General features: G+C 39.0%; 1 protein-coding gene across 1 annotated transcript; it reads left to right on the forward strand.

Moving 5' to 3' along the window:
• Window positions 1-1,746: 1,746 nt before the first annotated feature.
• On the forward strand, window positions 1,747-23,471 carry tango6 (transport and golgi organization 6 homolog). Its single transcript, XM_080868402.1, has 18 exons — window positions 1,747-1,958; window positions 2,537-3,177; window positions 3,379-3,495; window positions 3,759-3,903; window positions 4,169-4,275; window positions 4,516-4,678; window positions 5,465-5,532; window positions 6,209-6,321; window positions 6,911-7,087; window positions 7,852-7,978; window positions 8,553-8,753; window positions 10,545-10,688; window positions 11,566-12,051; window positions 13,838-13,895; window positions 13,978-14,136; window positions 18,382-18,533; window positions 20,826-20,939; window positions 23,129-23,471. Exons 1-18 carry the CDS (start codon window positions 1,907-1,909, stop codon window positions 23,303-23,305), a joined length of 3,201 nt encoding a protein of 1,066 aa, XP_080724528.1. The 5' UTR covers window positions 1,747-1,906; the 3' UTR covers window positions 23,306-23,471.
• Window positions 23,472-23,582: the final 111 nt, after the last annotated feature.

Raw genomic sequence — 23,582 nt, forward strand, 5'->3', positions numbered from 1 at the left:
AAGTACATCTACCCTGTTGAACTTATTATGGGAAATAAATATTTAAATAAAAACAAGCTGCTGATTATTTCACATTTTACTTGTGAGCAACGGCACATTTAAATCTTACAAATATAGTTATTTGGCTTATATCGTGATAGATATCGTTATCGCCTGAAATGAAAAAAACATATCGTGATATGAAAAAATCTCATATCGCCCAGCTCTACTTTAGATGTTCAAAATCTTGAAATAACAATCTTCATTATTTTGTTAATAGATTTTTGTAGCCATGTTATTTTAATTAGTATGGCTTCTTTGGGGGTTTGGCTTTTGGTGAACAGCCAAAATTGTTTTTAGCTAGTGGGTCTTAGTAACTGTTCAGACTAACCCTCATATATTCTACTGTAAAAATACAAATATATGTCAACATGTAATTGCATCTGTTATGTAAATAAGATAAATTAATGCATTTATAGATTAATAATTTCCCAAAATTGACTGTCTCCATTTAAAGCAGCGGTAAGCACTGCCGGAACTGTTTTAAGTCCCGTGCATCACGTGACACCCCGAAGTCTGAACCCACTGTTGGGAACGACCCTCCGGCACTTGCCAGTAGTGATGGGATTTCCGGATCTTTTTAGAGAACCGGCTCTTTCGGCTTGACTCACTAAAGAGTCAGCTCTTTCAGCTCCCAACCGGCTCTTCAGGTTGTTTTGTTGCTTTAACTATCAACAACAATATACAATTATGCACAAAAGGAATTAGTAATATAAAGAAACGTGGTTTTCTTTATGCATGTATGTGTGTGTATATATATAAATAAATAAATAAATATTTATGGGGGTCCCTAGAGACGAAATGCGTCCAAAACTACAAAGCACTTAGATTATCTATCTATCTCAACACGGCCCCTAGCATCCTGGAGCACTTCCGTTGTGTTTTGGAGTTTGTACGTGCTTTGTCTCTAGGGGCCACTGTAAATATACTTTTATTTATTCACTCCACAAAATGTAATAAATAAAATACAAAAACCAACTATTTACATTTCAACTTTTAACTACTTCAATTTTCAGCTTTTTCCTTTTAAACAAATATAAAGTGAAGCAACACAAAACACTGCAAACCACAACACAATAAAATATGAAAAAAAAAAAAGAACGCTCAGATCTTTAATTAAGGGGGACGTTGGCATTTAGAAATATTAATATCACACTCAACTGACTTCGTTTTATCTTCCCATTGCACTGATGGTTCTTAGGTGCCTGTGCATGTTGTTTGTGGAGCCGGCTCTATATGATATCCTTTTCTTGTAGACTCTACACTCTGCCTTTGTTTTGTCAATAAGATTGAAATGGTTCCAGACTTTGCTTCTTTTCTTGGTGTCACTCATTTTCTTTACTGTACCTTTCCAATGTGATGGTGTTGTCTCTTGTTGCTCCTGGCTCTCTTTCTTTCCCTCTCCCTCCTGCTCTTGTTGTGTGCTGATATGAGTGTAACTACGGCCCTGCCCCCTCAGCTCAGCGCTGGGGGGAGGGGTGCAAATGCAAGGCTCTGTTTGCCATCTCTTCTCAGCGCAAACACAAGGGTGACTTGCAGCGTGAAGCAAAAAAAAGTGAAAGAGAGGGCAGGAGAAGGGAAAAAACAAAAACAAAAACCCCGACTACCAATAAGGAGTCGGATCGCATCGTTCACTTCAAAGAATCGGATCTAAGAGCCATTTCGTTCGCGACCGACCCATCACTACTTGCCAGCCAATTCCATGAAAGGAGCGTGCTGACGTCTTATTTCGGCGCCCGTTGGAAATGTTTTTAATAGCCTTAGCCGTCTATATCCGACGATCAACTTATTCTGTCTTACTTTAAATCAAACGCTGAAGTCGTACCCAGACTTGGAATGTAAAATTTGTAATCTGTATGAAAGTCAAATGACTTCCGCGATTATATGTGCGATAAACATCCTCACCAGACCTCTTAAAGGTAAGTGGACTGTTTTACAGCGTTAATCTAAATAAACGCATGTATTCCGGAAGCACATCGGTTAAGTACATTGAATAATATAAAGCAAATATTTTAGCTGTCTTAACTTTTGCCTTTGGTCTCACAGTCGGTAGAGAACGTCTTTGGTTTCTGGCTACAGCTGGTGATTTGTCAAAAAACAAACAAAAAAACAAAACAAAAACGAAAAAACCCCCAAGTTGATTTATAATTTTTAATTTATTCTCCAATACCTGCTTATATAATTATGATTATGATTATGATTCTGGAAGCTAAACGCTTCAAAACATCGTACCCCTAAAAGTAAAAAAGGATGACAGATGTACTTGAGGACACTTTTAATGTGTATATTATGATGTTTAGAGAAAACAAGCCCAATTATTATATATTGTTGTAGGATCTACCTTACAATATAAAGCGACTTGAGATGACTGATGTTGTGATTTGGTACTGTATTAATAAAACGGAATTGAATTGAATTTAATATTTTTCTCTCATTAAAAAAGGTTTATAGTGTTGTATAGAAGTTTTGTGTAGTGTGATGTTCTGTGTGTCTGCAGAGGTATCTGCACATGAGGCTCAACCGTCACATCAGGAGGTCCTTCTGGCAGCTCTGCGGGCCAACTGGGCCCATCTCCTGGAGCAACTTCAAAGGGAGAGCAACTTTGAGGTTGTGAAGAGGCTAAGGGAGGAGGTTAAGGCAACAGCAGATTGGTTCTGTGTGGATACAGATGATGCCACATGGGCTTTTGTCCAGGAATGCCTCCTGCTGCTACTCACGTTATCACGTCACCTTTCTGATGAACTGGAGCGTTTCCAACAGGATCAATCTTGCTTGGCACCAAAAAGTCGTACCCCTGAGATGGCCCCACCTTTAGCCCCTGACATCCTCAGCATCACCCAGCAGAAGACAATCGGAGCTGCTCTGCAGTTTGTGGTTTGTCTGGGGCTCTGCCCATACTTGGCCCCTGGAGTGGGTGTCCCACTAGGACGGAGGTCAGCTTTTGGAGCCATGGTGGAAAAACTAGTCCATGTGGGCCCGGTGTCTGGAATGGCACGCCGCCTTCTTACCACCACTAAGGTCCTGTTGGAGCTGGCAGAGTTATCGTCTCTTGCCACACTCGTGTTCACCCGATATCTGGGAGACATTATTGCAGCAATATGCCAGCTGGGATACATGCCACACCACAAGGATGAAAAGGTAATTATTGTTCTCACTGTCAGGATTATTTTTGCACAAATTGAAATGTCAGGGAATAATGACGTAACTGACTTAATAGTGGGGTAGGCAGGGTGGGAGATGGGTTTTTGTTTTTAATTTTTGAGACCCAGCAGTCTCTTTGGAAGATACTGTTTTAATTTTCTTTCGTTCTTCTTGAATGTTTTTTTTTTTTTAATGCAGCTGCTCAGTGCTGAGGAATGTCAAACATGTAAGGAGACCCTCAAGACCCTCCTTGGAAAAGTGTACCAGCCGATTGTCATCAAAGAGCTCCTTATTCTCCAAGGAGGAGCCAAACAGGTGATAATGACGGCATGGTTTTTATTTGACAAATATAAATTTGTGCTGCTGGATGGTGATTTGTTTGCTTGAAATCACCCCAAAGTTTAGACAAACTTCATCAAGGCTTATTGTTCTGATTTCCTCATTGGATCAATTCATTTGGGCTGCTGTGTAGGTCATGTTTTTTAATCTTATTCAATCTTTGTAAGCCTGTTTGTTTTTCACATAATAATAAAGATTTTACTTCAGAGGTCTCACTTTAGATGTCTCCTTCCTTTCAGTCTGGTCCAGTTCAGAGCTCCAGTGGTTGCAGCTGCAGGGCTCCAGCTTGGCTGAGGCGTCTGTGTGGTCAGCTGCTGTCTGAGCGACTGATGCAGCCCAGTGGTGTGCAGGCTGTTATCAGAGCAATTCTGGAGGGTGGCACAGGTGAGAAGTGTAATTGCAGCCAGCATGTACAGTATTTTGAAAAGAATTAGCACATCATGAAGAAGTGGAAATGTTGTGGTTGGTGTATCACCAGCTTGTGATCACTAATTCATCTATGAAATCTGAATCATATAAAATGCTGCCAGAAGATAATGTGAGCTCTAGAAACAAGTACAAAGTCCACAGACCAGTGGGTGATGCCAATTGTGCCAATATATGTCTGTGGTTCCAACCAAATAGACGCACTGTTTCTGTCCTGTTTCAGGGGGTGAGTCAGACTGGAGGAAATGCGATGCTGTGGCAAAGATCCTCATTGCCTGCCCTCAGCAGTCTGCCTCAGCTGACGCCTACTTCAGACACATCTGCCCTCAGGTCATCCCCTGTGTTTGTGGAGAGTACATCACAATGACAGTCACCTGTGTTACACAACCTTAATCAGTATTTGACTGATCCTTACCTTTATCCTAACCATAAGCTAAAACTAACGCTGTCCTTATGGACTCCTTCTTGCTTTAACCAGTTTTCTTTATTCATTTTTCTGTCTAGTTTATATACTCTTTACATTTCTTGTTTAAATAAATCAGCTTGCTTGCTGTTTGTGTTGTTTTCCAGATCCTTGAACTCCTGCACTTCAAAGACAAGCTGACATCCCGTCAATTCCAGCTTGTGGCCACCAGGGCGGTGATCTTTATGGTGCAAGAAAGATCTAGCTTTGCCGAAAAGTACCTTCTCAGCCCTCTGCTTGCTGCACTGCACCATTGCACCACTATCCCCAGTCAGTAACACAACCATCTTCATCTCTACGTCATAATATGACAAGATAAAAAAAAAATATATATATATATCTATATTTGGGGGGGTTAATACCCAACATACTTCTCTGAAAGGTTCTGCAAATTCTCTCCTGGAGCCTTAAAAGGTTGATTCTGTTCATCTGGACGTAGTGTTTTTAGTGGGAGAAACGTTTAGTCGCTCATCCAAGTTACTGAATGTTTCTCCCATTGAAAACGCTACGTCCAGATGAACAGAATCAGCCTTTTGGGATTTACTTCCCTGGATGATTGAGCATGCATCAAGACTTCCCTTCTGGAATTTTATATATGTAATAAACTGTAATTTGGCATCTTAAAAAAAAAAAAAGTGCTGTCTTGGTACACAGTAAACAATAGTTGTATTTTATCATGAAAGTTTTGATTTGCTTAAAGAACACACTGGTGGATTAACCATTATAGAAACATCCAACATTTGTTAATACCAAAAATTCCAACACTATTAACTTAGGCCACCTGTGGCATAAAGCTCACATTGGGTTGGTAGTCTTATACATTTGTTAAGTAATGCACATGACTACGATATATGCTAACAACTAAAGCCAGTATCAAAAGGTGAGTTTGACTGAGGATGAGGATTTACTTTGTGTAATTCATGTAGGAAGATGTCCAGGCTGTGTTGTCAGCACTTTGCATCAGCTGTGGTTTAAAAGTGCTTTATAAATAAAGGTGGATGGATGGATGGATGAGCAGTATATGGATGATAAATCAGTTTATGTGCATTTTTCCAGGTGAGTGTGATTCCCAAACTGCTGTGGAAGAGTCAGAACTGACACAGTGTGTGGAAGATGTATACAAGGTGAGGACGCAAGGTCTTTACAGACATGTAAAAGCAGGAATGTAAGAGGAGTGAATTTCTTTCATCTAACAGAGCTCTTTGGGAAGGATGTGTCCGGCATTGAGGATGTTGGTGGAGTAGAATAGGGCCATCAAGATGATCTCTGAATGTGCCATCCAGCATCTTCCTAATAACTAGGTCCAGTGTATTCCATTTTTTTTAGCCAGCCTACTCATGCTGCATTATTGTATTGCCTCTTCCTATTCTTCTGCTTTAATCCAGCTGAACTGTGGTCTTTGAGTAACCTGCGTTTGAGTTTCATTGAATTGTTGTTGCAGTTGAGTCAGACATGTCTTCTCAGTGGCGTTGAAGTAGCATAGAAAAAAGTGCTTGTGCGAGTGGGTGAATGAGGCAAGTTGTAAAGCGCTGTGAGTGCTCAGAGTAGAAAAGTGTGATTATAAGAACCAGCGTATTTACCATTTACGAAGACCACAGATTAACTTTTGTAACATTATCTAGTGAAAACTGCAGAACTTGAATAAATTGATTTGAATGAAATGTCATTAAAAAAGAACCATCAGCTGATTTCATGCCTGTACCTGCAGCTTGTGGCTTTGATAAACAGAATTCTTTCACAGGGTGAATCCTGGTCGTGCTGTTTACTTGATGCTTGTCTTGTGTCTCCTGTTGCTGCCAGGTCTGCATGGTTGAAAACACTCCCTCAGCTTCTCTTCTCAGAGCTCTAGAAGAAGTTCTTCCTGTTATCTTCACACTCTTCTGTTTTACCAAGAAGAATGTTTCTCACCTCCGGTAAACATTTTCTGTTTTTAGCTGCGATTTAACTTCGTTTCATTCTTCAGCTTCTTTTTTCATCAGTTTGTGTATTTAAATGCATTCATGCCTTAGAGCAGCGGTCCCCAATCTTTTTTGCGGTGCCGAAAAAAAATAAGTTTTATGCATAACACATGTGAAAAGACCCAGGAAAACCGAGTTAACCATAAACCCGATGATAAAATAACGCTAAAAAAACGATAAAACCCTGAAAAGCATGCATTTCACACCTGAGCCTCAACGCTCGCGGCCCGGTACCAAACGACTCCGTGGCCCGGGGGTTGGGGACCGCTGCCTTCGAGTGTGTAATGGATGTGGCTACAATAATATTACCCTTTGCCGTGTGGATCACTGCTAATTGGTTGGATACTTTGACCAACACTTTTTTTTCTAAACCTGAGTTGACCATTTTGGAAGAAAGGGTTGAAGGATTCAGTTTTGGTCTTAGTGTAATCACAATTAAAATGCTGCTCAACAAACATTTTTAGTCACTAATTTTGTTGGAAAAGTTAAACTGATTCTGGATGTAGAACACAGTAATTACCTGTGTGCGCTCTGTGCTCCACAGCGCCCCCTGTCAGGAGATCTTGCTGTGGTACTTGACCCACGCTGAGATGTCTGCAGCCTTGTCAATGCTGAGGCAGCTTTCAGGCCTCCAGAGAGGGAATAACCAGGTGGCAGCAAACTTCCACTTCACTGCTGGCAGTGAAGGAGGGGCCAGGCTCAGCTGCAGAGAGAGCTGCAGGTAATGATGTTAAACATACAGATGACAGATCCTAAGTATTAAAAACCTTAATTTAAAGTAAAAAATAAAAGCACAGCAATGTAAAAATGTTACATTACAAGTAAAATGTTCAAGTTTTACAAGTTAAGTGTTTATTAATACATCTTTAATGACATGCAAAAATCTGAATTTGTTTTTGGTTTTCGTCTGATCCACAAGGTGTCGACAGTATACAAACAACAAGAAGCAGTCGAACAGCACAAAGCTGACAGGCAGTGTTTAGTTTTAAGGGAATATTGTTTTATTTTGCTTTCAAACATCGTGCACAAATAGGTAATGAACATTTGGTATTAATTGGTAAATAACTGTACATGAACCACTTGAGCTTGTTATATAATTTTATACTATAGTATATTTCTAACTAACTAGGCAGCTTATTCTTTCAATGCAAACACAGGCAGTATTTGGCCTTGCAGAAGAGGTCAGAGGTCCAAAGTAATATAATATTTAGAATCTCATTATATTGTTCCCTATATGCTTACATAAGTTGTCAATATGAAGAATTAAGCATTAAGAAACATAGTTTGCCTCTGTATTTGAAAATCGCATATCATCTCATAAGGGAGATGATTTAAAAATGGGGCAAGTTAGAATAATGAGGGATGTATGTGTGTGATCACTTATGACTGGTTTTATTTAACCAAACATTAATGGGGCGTCCAAAAAAACATAATGCTTAAGCAGAGTAGTATATTAAATATGTTCTTTCTGATGCTGTTTCCCAGTGATGAAGATGATGAGATGTATGAGAGACTGTCAGGGGACCAGTGGAGAGTGGAGTGTCTGATGCACCTGCTGGCTGACCTCAAAGACTGTGATCTGCCAGGAGACTTTTTCCTTGACCTGCTGCAGGTAAACAGGGATGCACGAGGATAGACTGCTGACCTATGATGGTCAAAAGTGAGGGTTACTTCCAGCATTCAATCATTACCTCTGTCTTAAATGACTGATGAAATATTATCATCACCCTGCCAGGTGGAAACCCAAGTTTGTGAATGCAATAACTTGATAACAAGGCAACATAGGATTTTGAAATTCATACCAAAGCCCCCACTCCTAGGACCCCACCAAGATGGACCAGTCAACGATCCAAGTCAACTCTTACATGTCCTCCAATTTCCTGATTTCCTGAAAGAATAATGAATCTAATTAGTTGAACAACCAAATATTGCAGTGAAAATCAGAACAAAATGTTTTAATTTGCTTTATTTATATTATTTTTTTGGCCATTTTCATTTAAATATGGATCAGTTTTAAAAGAACTGAACCTCATAAATAGTGCTTATGTGAGCTTTCATCAGCCTCAGTAGAAATTGATCATTTTATGTAGTTATGATTGGGAATTGGAGTGTTTTATGTCTAGATTATATTACAGTGTTTGCTCTGTGACAGAAAGCAACCTCAGATAACTTTGCTCCTTCTGTAGGAGCTCACCAGCTGGGCCGTTGCAGATGAAGAAACAAAGGATGAAGAAGAGGTTGACATGTCGGCCATGACGCTGCTGGAAGTGGAGCAGCAGCTACTGGGTCGAGCTGAGAAACAAGCCCAAAGACTGGCTTTGCTTCATGTACTGGCTACGATGGTTGAGTCCCTGCAGCACGCTCATCTCCTGAGAAAAACAACACAGGTGAGTGGAGACATACAGAAACGCATGAAATTAGTCTTAAAAGGTACACAGATCTGATGTGATCCAGAGGTGTAAAGTATGACAATGATTGTGTATATATTTTGAGCAGAAATGAGTGTACCAGTCCATACACTAAAAGAGGGCAAGTTAAACACATGTAGCAGTATTTTACAATTGCTTATGTGAAAATGTTAACGTTGATAATTTACACACACATTTTTAAGGTCAATGTCAAAAATCAGATTATTTCTGCTCTCAAAACTCTTCTTGTGCATGCAGATGTCTTTAAAAAATAAATACATTTCTGACATTCTTTTTGCTCATTTACGGATTCTTAAATATGTGTGCACGATACACACAGGTCACATGTGTAGATGGGGTTTGAGGCTCCTCAATGTTTCAGTAATATAATGTTTGTTCAAGTACTAGTAGGAAACGGGGAATTCAACTTCCTGTGAATTCCTGTTTTTCTAAATAAGCAGAACGACTGATCACCCCTCTACTAGAAAACATACATTTACCACTACCAATATTTTACTCCATCTCTGTCACCTGTATAATCTGTCACTATTAACTTTTTTTTTTTATTGCTCAGTATTAGTGTATCAATCCAAGCATGCGTGTGTGAGTACTCAAAATGTAAACACTAATCACCGTACACATTTTAAAATCTTAGTTTATCCTTGTGAATCTTTTTTTACACGTGTAAACCTTTGTTTTTACTAATTTCGCTCTATACAAGATTTGTGAGTGGAGATAATGAGATCTTATGCAGCACTCCATCACTTTGCTTCTTGCTCAGACAGACCTTACTCACCTTGGGGTCGTTTTCCTGCTGAAAAATTAATGATTTTCCCAGTAAGATCAAAGCTGTGCTGCAGCATGTTGTGGTAGCCATGCTGGTTAAATGTCACCTTGAATTCTCAAATAAAGCTTCTGGTCTGGACCTTCTGGACCAAACACAACATTTATACAGCAAGCCATTACCAGATTGGATTTGAATTGATTCGATATATGTAATTTAGTTTCTCCTAGACAGAAGGAACAGAATGGATGTCTTCAGTGTCATTTTTCCTAAAGCAGATGACTTCAGTTTTGCACTGTCACTGTCAGTTGACGGCACAAGTGGAGGGCTGTTACTGGTTTTGGAGCAGTTGGGACTTTAATGCATCGTTCTTCGTGCAATCGAACCGAAAGCAATATTAATATGTGCAGTCCTCAAAGTTGTAGACACAAAACCTGAAATCAGATGAAAGGACACATTTATTACCCATCAGTTTCTGGAGTTCACATTTTTGGACCTCACCACACTTACCATGTTAGTTTTTGGAGGCCGTGCTTGGATGAGAAGATAGAGGGCTAAATTACTGGTCAATGCTGAGAAGCTTGGTTATCAAGATGCATCCACACACTGCACAGGTGCAACACACAGACACTCATTTCTGCTCATTTGTACTAAGTGAAAGGCTAAAAAATACTATAATTTTATTTCCCAACAGTGAAGCATAAACTTCTTAGAAGTTTCAAAGAAAAAGAAAAAATTTAAAAATAATCCATCTAAATTTTTCAGCTTTGGGTATAAATTCTAGTACTTTATTAGTATGCTATTTATGATAGTATTTGTTACAATCATATACACCTATGCTTGCTAATATCTTAGCACTTCACCCTTTTCAAATGAATTTTGTCACTTCAGTTTTTCAAATTGCTTTTGTTGTTTTTAGTCTTTCTACATTTGCCTCCCTGATGTTTCATCACTGAGCAACTGACCCCTGTCTGGGTTTGTTATAGGTTGTGGACTTTATGATGTCTCTGCTCCAGAGGGCCTGTGCGGGCCTGGATCTGACCGCTGGGCTGAATGCTGGCAGTGCAGCAGAGAGCCAGACACTGAGAATGGGGATGGGTCTGGTGTCTGCGCTGTTGTCTGAGCCTCAGGTATGCACAAGTGACTGATAACTCCATTCTGCTGCATGTGGCTCTTTCACGTTCAGTTCATAATGTTCTGTAGTTTCATTTTTTGTAGCTTTGATTATACATTATATTTGTACAATAACAGAGTATCTGCAGGTCTTGAGCATTAATTTTGCTCAAGACAGCAGCTTCAGTTAAATTTCAAAGGTCATTTTCTATGTGTTTTTATAGACAGCTACAGTTGGTAGTTGTTTGTTATTTTGGGGGGTTTTAAGAAAGGTTTTTAATTACCTCCAACCATAAAAGGTGATGTAGGAGCTTCAAATTGTTAATCTGGGCATATCTACTAAATATCTCAGATGAGTCCAAATCTCAGTGACCTCAACCTCTCAGAGGTCACTTTTTCCTGAAAATCTAATGAATGCAATAACTTGAGAAAAAGGAGATAAAGAATTTTGAATTGATACCATAGGTGTGTCTTCTAAGAGGCTGAGAGGTAGCACCGGTGGTCGCCAGTAATTTTAAGTCATTCTAAACCTGTGATGTTCATATGTTGACTTTGTTTTACAAAATGCATCCCTCTATTTCTTGCTGCTTATCTGCTATCATGCCTCACATAACACTAGATAGCTTTTTAAAAAAAACATTTAGAATTTTTATTTAAGGAACGTTTTGAGACTCTGAGGATGTACATATGCCTGTTATATGGAGATCTAATCAGGTAGTATAATTCCAGCTTTAGCTATTATGTACTTCTGTGTACATGTGCAAACAATTTGAAATCTGTTTTTTGAAGAACATTAAAGCAACATTAAAAACAAAGTTTTAGAACTTTAACACACTTTATAACAGTAAATGCATAACAGAAACTCTCAAGAAACCCTTACATTTGACTTTACAGTTCAGTGTGGAGGACTACTTGTCGATGTCAAAGCTGCTGCCACCTCTGGAGATACTCTCTCAGCAGCATCCTGACGTGATTATTCAGGAGCTAGCGTCCAACCTGAGAGCGGTCATTGCCACTCACGGGGCGTACCGCCCTGACAGCAGCAGTGAGGCTATCTCTGTCACTGACGCACCGCCCCCCAGAAACCATAAAACAGCTGTAAAAAATGTAGTGAAAGGTGAAGCAAACGACTCACATAAACCTGCCCAAAGCCATGAAAGACTTACAGCATCTTCTGGAGGGTCAGGAATAAGTCCAGGATGTGAAGGACAGATCTCTGGCTCCAGTGACTCTTGCCCTCCTTCCAAGCCCATCTCTGACTGGCTGATAGAGGCATGTGACCCAGACGTGCCAACAAGAGCGTACGCCCTGAGGGTACTGACACAAATGGTGCAACATAGAAAGCCAGAGGCCATCCAGGCGCAGGAGAAAATCCTGACGGTAAGTTACCTGGTAGCTGCTCTGTTTGTTTGTTTTTTTGTTTTAAATATGTTTTAGCTTTTTTGGTGTTTGCATTTTTTTTGTTCTGTTCTTTTTTTCTTTTTTTTTTAACTTAGGCTTTTCTTTTCTTTTTGTTTGTCAAGTTGAGTAGATGTTATGTTCTTCACATTTGCAAGTCCTGTATAAATTAAAATTATAAATTAAATTTTTAGGTAGAGAAATTTGATTCAAGTACTTTATTTCAAAATAAATTAAATGATTATCCACACATATAATATACAGGAGTTGGTGTGGCCTGTGTAGAGTGGGTGAGATACTGAAGCGTTAGTTGCTCCCAGTGTGTTCATCTTAGTGTGACAGTATGTCAGTGTTAAATAGAAAAAACATTTAGACATTAAATAGAAAATCATTATATAAGAACCAGTATCATTACCATTTGCAGCACTGTACAAAGGTCTTCAGCTACCCCTCATTTCTGTATATATTTTGCTAGGAGGATCTTAAGGCCATCTTAAAGCTATCTGTTACATTGTTAAAGCAATGATCATACTGCAGATTATATTATGCTGGTAAAATACTTTTGTTCATCCCCACAAACTGCGTCCAGCAATTTATTAAAAGTTGTTTAAACTGGTCACGAGCTGTGGGTAGTGACCGAAAGTACGAGATTGTGGATACAATCGGCAGAAATGAGCTTCTTCTGAAGGGTGGCTGGTCTCTCTTTTAGAGAGAGGGTGAGAAGTTCAGCCATCCGGGAGGGGCTCAGAGTAGAGCCGCTGCTCCTCCACATTGAAAGGAGCCAGTTGAGGTGGTTCTGGCATCTGACAAGGATGCCTCCTGGGTGAGGTGTTCTGGGCATGTCCCACCAGGAGGAGGCCCTGGGGCAGACCCAGGACACACTGGAGAGATTATATCACTCCATAAGACCTGTTATGCCCCCCATGGTGTACTAGTTAACACTTTCACTTGGCAAGTGAAAGGTCACTGCTTTGATGTCAGGAAGGGCATCCAGCTTGAAGCTTTGCCAAATCATGCAGGGGAGCAGCTAATGTAGCTTTTACTCCAAAAAACCAGTTGTCACTGATTCTCAGCCCAGTTCTTGAGTAATTTAGCGTACCATAGCTTTTCCTCCCAGTTTCCCTCTCTATGGTTAATAATGGCTTCTTGACATCTACTCTTCCATTGAGCCCATTTCTGTTTAGGCTTTTGTGAACAGCTCTCAAGTCTGTGTCAAGTTTTAGATGGATTTTTTTTCTTTTCCATGTTCATCTGGTGTATTTTTTTTTTTGGCACACATACAATAAAATCTGTCACAGTGTGTTATTGTTTCAAAAAAAAAAATGTGAGCACTGGCAATATCTTTGTCTCTTGAGACTTCTATAATAAATGAGGGAGCTGAAGCTCTTTGAGACAGCTCAAAAGAGCTTTGAGCTCTTGGGGCTTGTTAAGATGGTAAGAGAAGATACCAACTAATGTATTATTCTATTTGATCAGAAGCCCATCCCCTTCAACCATCCTTCAGCAAAACCCCCCTTTATTGATTTTTCTGCCTTGTCACACAGTTGAGTTTTCTAGAGGTCACTTTTCATGTGTACTGTCCTTTCTCCTTATTTTAACTGAAACTACAGTTTAAAAAAAAAAAAAAAAAGTTGTTTGTTTGATTGATGTATGGAGTGGTGTGTATTCTTCTTGGCTCTGCTGTTTGTATGTGTTTTGATGTTGTGTGTGTTTTTTACACAGTAGACCATGTGGTTATAAATCATGCTGATGGTCTATTTTTCTCCAGCTCTTCTTAGAAAGCCTGGAGCATGTAGACTCATTTGTCTACCTGTCAGCCATTCAAGGTAATCTAGTGATTCATCCCAATGTTGATGAAGTATTCAGATGCTGCTGATGATTGATGGACTCGTTATAAACCGTCTTTAGGTCTGGCTGCATTGGCTGATTCCTACCCTGACAAAATACTGGAACGGCTCCTAAAAGACTTCCAACATGGACCCTCCCTCCTTTCCTCCAACAAAGAGCGCTCCGTGGAAACCCGCCTTAAAGTGGGAGAGGTCCTGATGAGGACAAGCAGGGCCATGGGTGAGCATCATCAGATTCAACTTAACAGTTATGCTGTGATGTTACTTTGTTGTTGTTGCTTCTGTTTCATGTCTGTCAGTGCTGTGTGCTCTTGTGTGTTGAATCAGGATCTGAACGCACTGTTGTGACAACATTGCTTTTTTTCTCTGATGAGCTCTATAGACTCTCTATAAACTCATCTTATTTCTGTATATATAAAAAAGAAAATAGGTCAAAAGACAAGAATAGCAAGACAGAGCACAAGTGGAAAAACACAATGTGTCTCTAATAGAGATGGACCGATCGGATATTACGTATCGGTACCGGTCTGATACTGACCTAAATTACTGGATCGGATATCGGAGAGAAATAAAAAATGTAATCCGATCCATTAAATATCACAAAAGCACCTCAGAAGACTTGCGACATGGCGTAACTCGGCTCATAACCGTAGCACGTCGGAGCAGTGTGCATCACGTGATAGAGCGGCTGTGGCTTGCCAGACCTCTCGGCGGTCTGGTTGAGCATTTGTAGCCTCTGAGGAAGTGATCCCAAAGAGAAGTAAAGCAAGTGTGTCAGTTCATCTCTGAATGTTTGTAAAGCATTCCCGCGTTAAGCTTAACAAACGATATATGGAGCGACTGCCTCTCTCTCCCTCCCTCTCCTGTTGCTACTTCAATCATGAAACCGATCAATGATCAGCTGATCGGCTTTTCTGTCGCGAGTCCGTCTCTCTTGTTTGTTTTTGGCCCAGTTTGCGCCAGAAAGAGGAAACCAGCAGCTGAACAACAGCAGCATGTTTAAACTTGATCAGCTGTTGTTAGAATTTATTTACTTTCTACTCGAGGATCTTTTTCTACGTAGCTGACGCTGGTAACTGTGCAGGGGCGGATCTAGCAAAGTTTAGCCAGGGGGGCCGATAGGGCATAAACAGGGAAAAGGGGGCACAAAGACATACTTTTCTTTCTTATTCTCATTTAAAATGTCGAGCTTTTAATAAATAATTATCTGAATCTTACACCCAGTTTTAATCTGATGTAAAATGTATAGAAATCCATTATTGTATAGAGGAACTATTAAGTCTAATATAACCCAGTAAGCTATAGTACTTTTGGGAAGGTACGATCTGTGCAGTCTGCAATTCTGTTGAAGAAAGATGTTGAATCAATTTAATTATTGTAGAAAAATAATTGATTTCTGTGCTTTTTTTTTTTTTTTTTTTTTTGTGCTGGGAGTTTGCAACCCTATTAGTTAGGTTGTTTAATATTTCTGCTAAGTACTCTTTAAAATACCAGAATAGGGAGGATGGTGCAGGTTTAAGTTTATTAGCTTGATCAGTGTTGCTGAACTATGAAATATTTTGGGTGCAGTGTATTTTTTGAATACAGGTATAACAGAATAGCTTTAGTGTTTTGTTTTTTAAAACTTCACTATGAACTTATACACAATGCAGCAAGATATTAGAAAAACAGCTTTATTGATTAAAAATACACTATATTGGATTCATATCGGTATCAGCAGATATCCAAATTTATGATATCGGTATCGGACATAAAAAAGTGGTATTGTGCCATCTCTAGTCTCTAACTGCTGCACCTATAAGAAAACGCATACAAGAACGCAGCAGCTGACCACAATCTTGTTGGTGTGTGCGCGTGTGTGTGCGCGCGCGTGTGTGTGCGCGCGCGTGTGTGTGTCACCAATTATACTTGGTAATGATGGAAGAAGAAGCCACACTAACTGTGTCTAGGAGCCAGAGGCAGACAGAGAAAGACCCAGGAGACCTGAGCCATCTGCAGCCTCCAGACTATGAAAAATCTTATTTAAAATTAGAATGAAATGGTTTATATGGTGTATATATCTTAAGGCATAAAATGTACCTGTACTCGACCTCTTTGACATTAATAATAGGCAAGTTTTTGTGTTGCTGAAGACCGATGGTAATTAATATTAACAATAATTCACTTGTCATGTACGTCTTTATTGGCTTGTAAAAGTAGCTTTTATTTTATTTTAGTTCACATTTTAATGCAATTTAATGAATACAATATTTTATATTATTTCACTTTTAATTTTAATAATCTTGTGAAATCCTTGAAACATGGTCTAGTACACCCATGCCCCCCTTTAGACTCGCCCCTGTTATGCAGAATAGGACAGCTGCCATCAGCCTTCAATAAGCTGTATAATTTAAACATGCTCTCAGATTAAGTTAACAGTTCATCAGCATATTTTAAAACATCTGGAGGCTTACTGCAGATTTTTCACTGTGTAAAACAAACGGTGTGGATGGAGCTCGTGCTAGGTTTTTCCCAGTAAAGGTTTGAAAGGTGGTTACGGGAGCAGCGCTGCTGCCTGAGCTCAGTGTGTCGGTAACGGCTCTGCCTCTTTGCTCTTCACAGTGTGTAAACAGACTCTGGCTCCACGTTAAACTACACCAGCATCATTATCACTGCTGCTGTTGTGTTATCAGGTTTCTAATAATTGCTTCTGAATATTTTTGTATCACAGGTCTGTTTTTAGTTGCAAATGTGGGTGACACTCTTGCATTTACATTGTTTAACACAACGATCAGGTGTGTTGACCCAGGGTGATATCTAAAACCTGCAGGACACCGGCCCTTGAGACCTGGAGTTGCCCACCCCTGCCTTAAATGAAACATCGAAGAAAATAATTTCTGACAAGAATTTTTTATAATAGAATTTCTCGATGAATCGTTGCAGCCCTAGATGTAATATTCGATTTAGTCATAATCAACATACTCAAAAAGCTGTACAAAACAGGAAATGACATTTTCACACCAAAAAGTGCTGACCAAAGAGCTAGCCACCTGACACGTTGGTAAAACATGGCACATGTCTGCATGGTGTGCTGTGTGTCCTTAAAAAACTGAGGAAACTTGACAAGTGAAGGGTAAAAGAAGTGTCACGTCTAAAAGCCATCCACAGCAGATAAACAATATCTGAATATCATGACCTTAAGAAACGGGTAAAAAAGTGACTACTTTGTTGTAGTCATCACAGCCACACAAAAACCACAGTGCACGCTTGTTTTCTTTGCAGATCCCCATCAGAAGGAACCCTGTGTATAAAAATCTTTCCTGACAGAACCCCCCCCACCCCACTCTGTTTTACTGTGCCAGATTGCCATCGTACCACTTCTCTGGGACAATTAGATGGTTTATATCCTTGCTGAGAGATTGGATCGAGATTCAGTTTGTTGCACAGGCACCCAGAGAGCTCCTCTGTTTGGCTAAAATGCTCCCACAAGACTGGCCAAGATTTGGCTTTTGCCAGGCCATCGTTTTTAAGTAAGAAAGTTCTCTTAATTGACTCGCCTGGTTGAGCAAATGTTTAATAAATGAATGTTTGGTTTGCTAACTGTGACTGGCTTAATGGCCTTGCACAGTCCTGTGAACTCTCATAGTAACCAGTGATAGGACATGTACCGAAAGGGAAGAGCTCTGAACCAGCTGCTGTTCTCAAAACATGATGTTTATCAGGATGTACAGGAAGAGGACGTGCAGATGTATTTGTTGGAGTGCATCAGTTTTACCAGCTTTACCAATGTTGAATATTAATGTGTGTAGTTGAGACACACACTGATACAAGTATGGACTCTAAAACAGCATTTCTCTTTCATGGAGTCTGTTAAAGCAAGTTGTGACCGGCTAGTGAAAGATGGAAATAAAGTGAGAGCAGCTGAGCTGAAAAAAGGCTATTGTAGAACAAGCTAACATCATTAAGGTGCAAGGTGTCTGTTTCTGGATAAGACAAATCTAACTGGCTCTGAACTCTACATCATAACTTGTGACGTAACCAGAAACCCCTTTGACCCTGTTCAGTTACTTTACTTGGGCTCCCACTTTGTGATTGAGTGGTTCTGAAATGCTTTCACTTTGCTGTAATACTGATTACAGTAAATCGTGGAATATCTAGAAGGAAAAAAATGTACAAATTGACTGTTTCAGTGGTGGCATCCTATTACAGTACCATGCCTGAATTCACTGAGTCCTTTACAATTAGCCCACTCTTTAACAAATGTTTTTAAAGGCAGACCGCATGACTAAGTGCTTAATTTTTATACATCTGGAAATACCTGGAATCAAATATTAAGAGGTCATCCCAGTACTTTTGTCCATATATTGTATTTTCCACAGAAGATGACTACAATCACCTAGAGAACCACAGACATGACATCCTCTGATAAATGGTCAGTTTTATGGAGCCTTAGATCTAACCTGTCTGCTTGATGTTTCTCCTTTAGGAGAACTAGCTCCCCACCTTGGCCGTCCTCTGGTGGGCATCTTCCTGCGAGAATCCAGAGACCCTGACCAAAGCATCCGGGCTAGCAGTCTGTCCAACCTGGGGGAAATCTGTCAGAGACTGGACTATTCCCTGGGGTCACTAGCTCAAGAGGTAGGGTTAACCAATAGACAATAGAAAATAAACACATTAACATTTCTAAGAACCCATTAAGCAAAAAACAGGTTATTGTTAGAGTATAAATTAAATGGCATGAAATTCTAGAGGCTTCATCTGACTCCTGTTGCTCAGGAGGTAGAGCGGGTTGTCTACTGATCAGAAGTTTGGTGGATCGATCCCAGGCTGCTCCAGTGTGCGTGCCAGATATTCTTGGGCTAAACCCCATGTTGCTCTCTGCTGCATCCATCGAGTATGAACGTCTGTGAATGTTAGATAGAAAAGCATGATTCTTGTATGAATGGGTGCTTTGAGTGCTCCTGGAGAGTAGAAAAGAGAGAGAACTCTCAGTCCAGTCACCAAATCAAACAAACAGCTGTACAGCTTCAACTGACAAAAATAAAACCAACAAGATTTTACAAATAAACATTTTACAGCATTATATAACTCATGCCTCATACAGGACAACCGATGGAACAATGTAAACACAGGACAATAATTTACAATAGAAACAGTGAAAAGATAATTAGTAAAATAATTGAGTTGAACAAGTGGGTTTTCAAGAACTTTGGTTTAACTTCACTCTGTAAACTGGCTGACATGTTGGTTCCATGCTGCAGCCAGCTGGCATGAATGAGCCACCTCTGTATATGTCTGCAGCACACAAACAGATCTCACTCTAAATATACTGAATGTTTGTCCTGAGATGCACAGCTCAGCTCTATAGTGACTAACTCTTTGTAATTTTTCAATGTTGTTAAATTAACAGACTTCATGTCTGTAATATTACATAGATACTGAAATGAAAACTGCAAAACTCACAAAAATACTGAAAATACACCAGTTCTTTCAACCAGGCTGCAAGGCTGCAATAACCAACCAGATGTATTTGTGATTATTTTGGTTTGGTAGGTAATATTTTGAGAGTAGTTTGAGAGTAAACCACGTGAAAACAAAAATGTCAAAAACCATTGCTATTCTCTATAAAACAAAGCATGTCCTGAACAAAAAATCATTATACACACTTTATTGTACTCTGTTGCTTCCATATATGACTTACTGTCTGGAGATATGGGGTAATGCATATAAAACGAACACTCTTCATATTTTCAAGTTACAAAAAAGAGCTATAAGAATTATAAACCAATCAAACTATATAGAACCAACTAACATTTTGTTTATTAATCTGAATACCCTGAAATTTTATGATTTAGTTGAATATAAAATGGCACAGATAATGTATAAAGCACAAAATAACTTGCTTTGCCCCAGTACTCAGAAGCTGTTCAAAGTCAGAAAGAGTCAATATGACTTAAGGGGAACAGATTTCTTTAAAAAAAACAAGATAAGGACAAATATAAAGCAGAGATGTGTTTCTGTTAGAGGAGTTAACCTGTGGAATAGTTATGACAGTGATTTAAAAAGGTGTAGTTCATTTTCCTTGTTTAAAAATATGTTTAAAAATAGAGTATTAGAAAAATATATAAATCAAGAATTAAAAGAGCAAAAAGGAGAAAAAAAATAACCTCTTGATTCTTTTGCTTTGATGTAGTTACTTATCTAAGGTGGAAAGTTTTTTTTTTTCTTTGTTTTTTTTTTTTGTTTGTTTGTTTGTTTGTTTGTTTGTTTGGTTTTTGCTTTGTTTTATTATTTTCTTCAAGCCCTGTGTACAGGAGCTGCATACAAAAAGATATTTTGTGAAAAGGGTTGGCGTAATAAGCAAATGCTTCAGCCAATACCTTTTGATTAGCCTTGTCTCATGCTTTCTTTCTTTATGGTAGATTTTTGTTCTGTTTTCACTGTTTGTTTGTTTTTTCACTGTTTTCACTGAGATTTGAATTTGAATGCTAATCAATAAAATCAAAAATCAAATCAAAAGTTACAGCAGCTCTGTGCAAGATAAAGATGGTAGGTATTTAAAATAAATCAAACTGCACTAAGTCCAATTGGGAAAATAATTTTCTGTGTTTCTGAAATGTGAGACTCCATGCTTCCACAGTTATCTACAGTTGTGTTATCTGTGCTTGTTAGTTTAAAGCATTATTAACTGTTATTATCTGTCGTGGATACACTTTGTACAAATATAATTCCCCATAAATTGGGACACTTGTGTAAAATAGGAACAGATACATTGGACAAGGAATGCAATATTTTACATTTGACTCTTTCATGAAAAATAACTCAATTCATATTTGATGACAACAGCATGACTAAAAAAAAGTTGGGACAGGTGCAGCAAAACGCTGGAAAAGTGCTAAAAAGAACATCTTGCATGCTGTTTTTGTGCAGATTAGCTCCTGTCTGACGTCACTGATAAAGACGGAGAAGGAGGCAGAGGTGAGGAGAGCTGCTGTCCACGTTATTGCGTCGCTGCTCCGTGGTCTTGGGGACAAAAGCACACAGGTACACTCTCACAGCTCACTGGGTATTTTTAAAAATGTCTTCGGAAGCACTGGATTCAGTTTTCTAAACCTAATGCCAGAAGACCTTAAGATGAGATGTTACTTCATATTTGGTAGGTGTATTACTGGGGACCCGCGTAAGGTGCTATTGTGAATAAATGTTTTATTGAATGTTCTATTATTGTGACATTAACACAGTTCCATAAGGGGTGTTTCTGACAGTGCTGGGCTGTTTTTACAGACAACAGGCACAAGACACGTTTTTTTGTTTTCTTTTGTTTTTTCCATGTTTGACTGCGTGCAATTTGCAGTAAATTGTGTGCCTTAAACTTTTTAATTAACATTTACGTGACTCATTTAAATATTTTTCTCCTAAAAGTGAAACACTTGCAAATGTGCAAATACGCTTCAGTTTGAGGTCAGGCTGTTAGCTTTTTCTAATATTTACATTTAAGTGTGACAAACATGCCAAAAAATAGGAGATCAGGAAGGGGGCAAACACTTTTCCATGTTTTGTAGTCCATTTTCTCCACATCCTGCATATTGTCATTTCAACATCCGGACATCATGTTGTTAATGAGAGACTAACGTAAGGTCGTTTTTATTCTCGGCACGCTCTTTTCGTTTCCTAAGTCCTTTTCAAATTTCCTACCCACTTTTGCTTGACCTCGATGCCGTTTTCATCAATGACGTTTTTATCGAGGTCAAGGAAAAGAGGTGGGGAAGAGGAGGAGGTACATTTGGAGTGCACCAGGCAGAGGAGAGATAAAAATAAAATCCAGTGAAGTCGCACAGAGAGGACTGAGGGACCATGACGTAAAACTTATTTCTTTAGCCACTTTCGCTCTGTCTTTTTAGCTGTAAGTGGTTCTTCATTGTTGTCTACCTGAACTGAAATGGAAAAATCCGTCTGTTAGCCTTAATGTTAGGTTTTGTAGGTGTATGCATGGTGAATGAGAACTATGTGGAGAATAGACTGAGTCAGCTACACAGGTGATTCACTAGACCAGCAAGCTGGTTAGCAACTAAGTCCAGGGAAAACCGTGAAAGCAGGGAAACAGTCAGAGAACTAACTAGAAATATCTCAGGATGAAACAACAAAAGCACACCAAAGAGTCCTGGGGTCTGTTTCTTACACAGAACCCCCCACCCCCACCTAGCAACCCATAAGACCCAATCAGCACAGTACATCCTTACAGTTCCTCTGTCTATGGCCAAACTGATCAAAGCCATGAAATAGAGCTAATAATAATAGGCTGGTGGTTTTAAAGCTGTAGTAGCTGCTGCTAATTGTATGTAAAAAGCTGGCTCAGGTGTTATATAGCTTTTAATCACCTGTCATGACCCCAGTGAAGTGGCTAGCTGTTTGACTTAGTCCAGGTTGTATAATTACTGGAACAGCTGGAGAATGGTGACACCAGCTGCACAGCACTAATGACACACAGTGACATTATTGGAAGACAAGACTGGGAAGAAACCAGAAGGACTGTTTAACCCCCCTCACCTCCCCCAACGACAGAATCCATTTGAAATCTGGAACATTATTTTTTTTTAATCATAGTTTTCAAGGTAAATTAGAAATACTAAATGCTGTGTTCCTACTTTATTTAATCAGACCCTAAACCAAATTATAACAATAACTATATCTATCTAAAATTCCAGATTTTATGTAAACTGGTTCCCACTTTATGTAAAAATGGGTTGTGCTGATTAAACTACTTTAAGCAACTTTCCAAGGCAGCAGTTGCCTTACAGTATAAGGGTCTGGATTCAGGGCAATTATCAATTGGTAATATAACTGGAAACAATATATTTTGGTCAATGTTGAGACCAACAAATAAAGTTTTCCTTGGCTTTGAATTTGACGATACTTTAAATAATGTCTAATAGAAAAAAGCAAAAAAGGCAACTAAAATAAACATGCTAAAGCTCGGTAAATATGAATGAACAATAGTTGAAGTACAAATAAAAAAATGAATGTAGTTCAGTTAAGCAGACTTTTTATTAAGTAACCAATTACTATTATGCTTTTTTTTTTTTTTTTTTTTTTTTTTTTAAGTGTATGGGAGGATAAGGAGTGTTTTGAGTCATATTGTATGAAATGTACTTGGTAGCAAACTCAGCACCCCCACATTTGTGTCACTTTAGTGTCACCTTTTCCAAAGTTTCATTAGTGTCTGTCTCCTCCAGGTTCTCAGTGATGTTTTGTTGGACCTGTACCGAGCTCTCAAATGGGTGGTTAACTCTGACCTGGATGAGGTATCCGTGCTTCATGCCCACCTGGCTCTGGAGGAGCTTGACGACATAATGAGGAGGTTCATCTTCCCTGAGCAGAAGCTGGAGAAGAAGATTGTCGTCCTACCATAGAACTAATTTCCGTGGGCTCTTTGCACTACAATTTATGCCTCCGTGTAATGTGGATTAAGTCTTCAGAAATGTGGTTGACCACAAAGAGCAGAAAATCCTACATCCATGCATACCAAGGACTGTGACCTAGTGTACCACCCTATTCCACAATAAATTTTTAAGCATATTTTCTGTGATTTGTGATTTGAAATATGAAAAATATTTTAACTTTAGATTTATGTGAATTAAATACTGTAATAATACTGACTTTAATATATATTAATGTTGAATAATAATC

The sequence above is a fragment of the Rhamphochromis sp. 'chilingali' genome, assembly GCF_963969265.1.
Source record: "Rhamphochromis sp. 'chilingali' genome assembly, chromosome: 2".
Classification (NCBI taxonomy): Eukaryota; Metazoa; Chordata; class Actinopteri; order Cichliformes; family Cichlidae; genus Rhamphochromis; species Rhamphochromis sp. 'chilingali'.

What these genes read in the sequence shown, in the direction of transcription:
- tango6 (XM_080868402.1), top strand. Translation starts at nt 1,907, where the DNA reads ATGACTTCCGCGATTATATGTGCGATAAACATCCTCACCAGACCTCTT. An exon ending in CCATTGCACCACTATCCCCA is followed by an intron (nt 4,679 to 5,464) that starts GTCAGTAACACA and finishes GCATTTTTCCAG; the next exon opens with GTGAGTGTGATTCCCAAACT. An exon ending in TTTTCCTTGACCTGCTGCAG is followed by an intron (nt 7,979 to 8,552) that starts GTAAACAGGGAT and finishes CTCCTTCTGTAG; the next exon opens with GAGCTCACCAGCTGGGCCGT.